This window comes from Penaeus japonicus, unplaced genomic scaffold (genome assembly GCF_977035675.1).
Source record: "Penaeus japonicus unplaced genomic scaffold, GWHDUDI00000001_assembly GWHDUDI00000037, whole genome shotgun sequence".
Taxonomy (NCBI): Eukaryota; Metazoa; Arthropoda; class Malacostraca; order Decapoda; family Penaeidae; genus Penaeus; species Penaeus japonicus.
Window position 1 is genome coordinate 720,040 of NW_028234439.1, and position 5,908 is coordinate 725,947.

Here is a 5,908-nt window from a genome sequence, read left to right on the forward strand (position 1 = left end):
ACTTTGTAAGGTCCTACTCGATCGTCTATAGAAGACAACACAATATCCAGTGAGCTTCTTACCGCAACATATTAATGGTGTAATTCGTTCAGAAAAATAACCTTTTCTTAAAAGTCATATCAGTTGCGCTAATAAATACACCTTCTGGATACAAAAGCAGTATAATAATTAACAGCACCTACCTGCATGTCAATATAGTAATACCAATAATCATGATAATGATAATTATGATGGGGATATCATTAATAATCTTAATAATGATAATAATAATGATAATGATGACAATGATAAATATGATAATGGTGATAATAAGGATTATAATCATAATAATAATGATGATAATAATAATAACAACAATAATAATTACAATAATATCGAAATGATAATGATGATATTAAGAACAATAATAATAATGGTAATTATTATAATGATAATAATGTTAATAATAAAAATAACAATAATAATGATAATAATAGCAATGATTGTAATAATAACACTAATGACAATGTAATAATGATGATAATAATGAAATAATAAACAATAACGAAAAACCTCCCATATACCGCCAATACAACGAACTCTAAACCGCCCACACAAAAACCTCCAAACCGCCCACCGAAAGGCCTCCAAACGCCCACCGAAAGGCCTCCAAACCGCCCACACAAAGGCCCCTCAACTTACCTCTGACTGGGCGTGCACTGCTGCTTGGCGCCCACCGTCCGCTTGTGCAGAGTGATGGCGTTGTGCATGACGTTCAGGATGGACACCGCCGGGATGCTGGCCAGGGTTCCTGTGGCGAGCAGAAGGATGGAGTCAGTGAGGGAGGATATTGGAGGATGGAGGGAGTGAGGGAGGCTATTGGAAGATGGAGGGAGTGAGGGAGGATAATTGGAGGATGGAGGGAGTGAGGGAGGATATTGGAGGATGGAGGGAGTGAGGGAGGATATTGGAGGATGGAGGGAGTGAGGGAGGATATTGGAGGATGGAGGGAATGGGGTGTACGTTGAGGGATGGAGGGAGTGAGGTATACAAAGGAGGATGGAGGGAGTGAGAGAAGATACATAGGGACAGAAGAAGTGGTTGGGATTATACAAGAGGAGTGAAAAGGATTAAGTGAGAGGATAGAAAGATGGAAGGAGAGAGGAAACGGATTGATAGAGGGAGCGAGGGAGAAAATAGAGTTAGGTAATAGATGAATGGATGAAGAAAGGAAGAGTATAAAGAGATGAAAATGAAGGAATATATTATGAGGATGGAGGGATTGAGGGAAGGAGTAGAAGAATGGAATAAGTGAGGGAATGTAGAGATGGACGGAGTTATGGAGAGTGAATAAGAATAGAGAGAATTAGGGAATATACAAAAAGGATGGAGGGATTGATGGAGCTTATAGAAGGATGGAGGGAGTGAGGACGTAGGAGTGCATGAGGGAGAGAAATATAAAGAATGGCAATATATAATGCTATATAAATACGTATGATCTTGTTCACACAGCATATTCGGGTATACTGTATCCCAGGCGCCCTTCCATTTATCTCTCAATAAGTCTATCTTTCTCCACCTAGAGCCCTCCCCCCCACCCCCCAGCGCACCTCTTCTAGGCGCTTGTCCCGAAAGGCAAGTCAGACAAATCCGAGGTCTGTTTCTGGCGCGAAACCCGAGTCAGCGAGCGCCGCGCGCGGCCTCAAATCTGCCTCGTCCGGGAGGCGGCCCGAAAAATGCAAAGAAAAATCAATGGTGCTCGACAGAGGAAATGTGTCACGTGCGTAGAGAAAGGGAAGGAATAAAAGGAGAGAGAGAGAGAGACAGTGAAAGGGGGAAAGAGAGAGAGAGAGAGAGAGAGAGAGAGAGAGAGAGAGAGAGAGAGAGAGAGAGAGAGAGAGAGAGAGAGAGAGAGAGAGAGAGAGAGAGAGAGAGAGAGAGAGAGAGAGAGAGAGAGAGAGAGAGAGAGATAGGTAGGTAGAGAGAGAGAGAGAGACAGAAATAGATTTATATATGTCTTCTTCCTTCTCTTTCCCTCTCTTTCCGCCTCTCTCTCTCTCTCTCTCTCTCTCTCTCTCTCTCTCTCTCTCTCTCTCTCTCTCTCTCTCTCTCTCTCTCTCTCAACTCTCCTCTCACTCTCTCCATCTCTCTCTCTCTCGCTCTCTCACTCTCTCGTCTCTCTCACCTCTCTCTCTCTCAGTTCTCTCTCTCTCTCAGTTCTCTCTCTTCTTCTCACTCTCTCATCTCTCTCTCCTCTCTCTCCTCTCCTCTCTCTCTCTCTCATCTTCCTATCAAACTCAATGTACATAAAATAAAAAAGAAAAAAAGTCAACTCTCATCTAAAAATTCTCTTTCCTCTCTTGCTTCTCCTCTTCTCGATCTCTCTTTCCTCTCTCTCTCTCCTCTCTCCTCTCTCTCTACCTCGTCTCTCTCTCTCTTTCCTCCCTCTCCTCTCCAACCTCTCTCTCCTCCTCTCCTCCTCTCCTCTCCCCCTCTTCTCTCTCCCTCTCTCTTCCTCTCTCCTTCTCTCTCTCTCTCTCTTCCTCTCTCTCCAATCCTCTCTCTCTCTCTCTTCCTCTCTCCTCTCCCTCTCTTCTCATCTCTCTCTCATTCTCTCTCCTCTCCACTCCTCCCTCTCTCTCAATCTTACCTCTCTCTCTCCCCCTCTCCCCTCTCTCTTCCCCTCTCTCTCCCTCCTCTCTCTTCCCTCTCCAGAATCTCTTCATAAAACCTCTCTCCTCTCTTCTCTCCTTCTCCTCTCATCTCTCCTCAATACTTCTCTCTCTCTCTCTCTCCATCTACTCATGTACATGCAAATAAAAAAGGAAAAAAAGTCAACTTCAGTATAAAAATTCCATTATCCTTCTCTCCTCTTTTTTTTCTTTTACACTTTCTTCCCTTCCTCTTCCTTCTTCGTTCGTCCTTCCCCCTTTTCCCAAGTTCCCTCCTTGTTCCCCTCTCTCCTCCCCTCCCCTCCCCTCCCCTCCCCTCCCAGTTCCCCTCAACCCCCTTCCTCCTCCTCCTCCTCCTCCTCACCTCCTTCCAATCCTCCCCTCCTTTCCTCTTCCCCTCCCCCTCTTATCTTCCCTTCCTCCACCTCCTCCCTTCTCCTCATCTACCTCTTCCCTCCCCCCCTCCTCCTCCTCCTCCCTCTCTTCCCTTCCACACCTCCCTTCCTTTCTTCTCCCCCTCCTCCCCTCTTCCCTCCCCCTCCTCCCCTCTTCCCTCCCCCTCCTCCACCTCTTCCCTCCCCCTCCTCCACCTCTTCCCTCCCCCCTCCCCCTCCACCCCTCCTCCTCTTCCCTCCCCCTCCTCCACCTCCCCCCTCCCCCTCCTCCACACTCCTTTCCCCATCCCCCTTCCTCCCCCTCTTTTCCCTCCTCCCTCCCTCCTCCACCCCTTCCCTCCTCTTTCCCTCCCCCCCCTCCTCCCACACCTCTTTTGCCTCCCCCTCCTCCCCCCCTCCTTCCCCTTCTCCCTCCCCCCCCTCCCCTCTTCCCTCCCCCTCCTCCCCCTCTTCCCTCCCCCTCCTCCCCTCTTCCCTCCCCCTCCTCCACCTCTTCCCTCCCCCTCCTCCCCTCTTCCCTCCCCCTCCTCCCCTCTTCCCTCCCCCTCCTCCCCTCTTCCCCTCCCCCTCCCCCCCCCTCTTCCCTCCCCCTCCTCCACCTCTTCCCTCCCCCTCCTCCCCTCCTCCCTCCCCCTCCTCCCCTCTTCCCTCCCCCTCCTCCACCTCTTCCCTTCCCCTCCTCCCCTCTTCCCTCCCCCCCTCCCCTCTTCCCTCCCCCTCCTCCACCTCTTCCCTCCCCCTCCTCCACCTCTTCCCTCCCCCTCCTCCCCCCCCCTCCTCCCCTCCCCCCTCCCCCTCCACCCCTCCTCCTCTTCCCTCCCCCTCCTCCACCTCTTCCCTCCCCCTCCTCCCCTCCCCTCCTCCCCTCTTCCCTCCCCCTCCTCCACCTCTTCCCTCCCCCTCCTCTCCCCCCCCCCTCCCCTCCTCCCTCCCCCTCCTCCCCTCCTCCCCTCTTCCCTCCCATCAGCCTCCTCTCCCACTTCCGCTAAAGACTTGAGACAGATAAATCTTCTTCATTTTTTCCATCATTATTATTTTTCTTCAAGTGGAACCGTGAGTGATGAATTATGCTAAAGAGACGCAAATGCAGATGATGTGAAGAGAAACTGAAGGATATATGAATGATGACGATGATGATGATGATAATGATAAGATTATGATGATGATGATGATAGTGATAATGATGATGATGGTGGTGATGATGATGATGATAGTGATAATGATGATGATTGTGATAATGATGATGATGTTGATGATGGTGGTGATGATGATGGTGATGATGAGATGATAATGATAAGATTATGATGATGATAATGATGATGATGGTGGTGATGATGATGATGATAGTGATGATGATGATTGTGATAATGATGATGATGATGTTGATGATGGTGGTGATGATGATTGTGATAATGATGATGATGATGTTGATGATGGTGGTGATGATGATGGTGATGATGAGATGATGATAGGGATGATGATGATTGTGATAATGATGATGATGGTGATGATGAGATGATGATGATGATAGTGATGATGATGATTGTGATAATGATGATGATGATGTTGATGATGGTGGTGATGATGATTGTGATAATGATGATGATGGTGATGATGAGATGATGATGATGATAGTGATGATGATGATTGTGATAATGATGATGATGATGTTGATGATGGTGGTGATGATGATAGTGATGATGATGATTGTGATAATGATGATGATGATGTTGATGATGGTGGTGATGATGATAGTGATGATGATGATTGTGATAATGATGATGATGATAGTGATAATGATGATGATGATGATGATGGTGGTGATGATGATGGTGGTGGTGATGATGGTGGTGGTGGTGATGATGGTGGTGGTGATGATGGTGGTGGTGGTGATGATGATGATGGTGGTGGTGATGATGATGATAATAGTGATAATGATGATGATGATTGTGATAATGATGATGAGGATAGTGATGATGATGATGATGATAGTGGTGGTGGTGATGATGATGATGATAGTGGTGGTGGTGATGATGATGGTGGTGGTGGTTGTGAAGCACACATAATATGCACCCCTATCTCGCCTGTACCACGGCAGAGGAGACCCTGAGGCATAACTCCCTCCCCTTTCTTTTTCTCTTTCCCTTCCTCTCACCCAATCTCTGTCTGTCTGTCTGTCTGTTCGTCTCTCTCTCTCTCACTTCCACCCTCCCTCTCCCTCTGCCAGTTAGTCTCTCTCTCTATCTCTCACTTCCTCCCCCCTCTCCCCTCTCTATTTCTCCCTCTCTTCCTGTGTCCCTCTATCTCCCCCCCCTCTCTCTCTCCCTCTTTCACTTTCCCTCTCTCCCTGTGTCCCTCATCCCCCCTCTCTCTCTATTTCTCCCTATTTTCCTGTGTCCCTCTATCTTCCCCCTTCCTCTCTCCCTCTTTCTCTTTCCCTCTCTCCCTGTGTCCCTCCCCCCCTCTCTCTCTCTATTTCTCCCTTTCTCCCTCTTTCTCTTTCCCTCTCTCCCTGTGTCCCTCCCCCCCTCTCTCTCTCTATTTCTCCCTCTCTCCCTCTTTCTCTTTCCCTCTCTCCCTGTGTCCCTCTCCCCCTCTCTCTCTCTCTTTCTCTCCCACTGAGAGACAGATCCCCGAGGCTGTCTTTTGGAAATCAATAAGGATATTCCCAAAGGATGAGGTGGCTCAGGGGGGGGGGGAAGGGGAGAGGGCGGGAGGGGAAAAAAAGGGAGGGAAGCCAAGTGATACAAAAGGGAGGTGAGGGGAGAAGGATGAAAGAGGGGGAAGGAAAAGAGAGGGGATGAGAGAGATTGACTGACAAAAAGAGAGAGAGAGAGAGGGGAGGATGGATGAAGAGGGGGT

The 5,908-nt window shown here is 48.6% G+C and overlaps 1 protein-coding gene across 1 annotated transcript in view; it reads right to left on the minus strand.

Annotated features, from left to right (window-relative positions):
- Positions 1-594: 594 nt before the first annotated feature.
- Positions 595-5,908, minus strand: part of LOC122257960 (uncharacterized) — a 27,996-nt gene continuing 22,682 nt past the window's right edge. Inside the window, exon 9 of the mRNA XM_086532678.1 lies at positions 595-790. Coding sequence (XP_086388804.1) covers positions 678-790 — 113 coding nt within the window. The 3' untranslated portion in view covers positions 595-677. The remainder of the gene's footprint in view (positions 791-5,908) is intronic.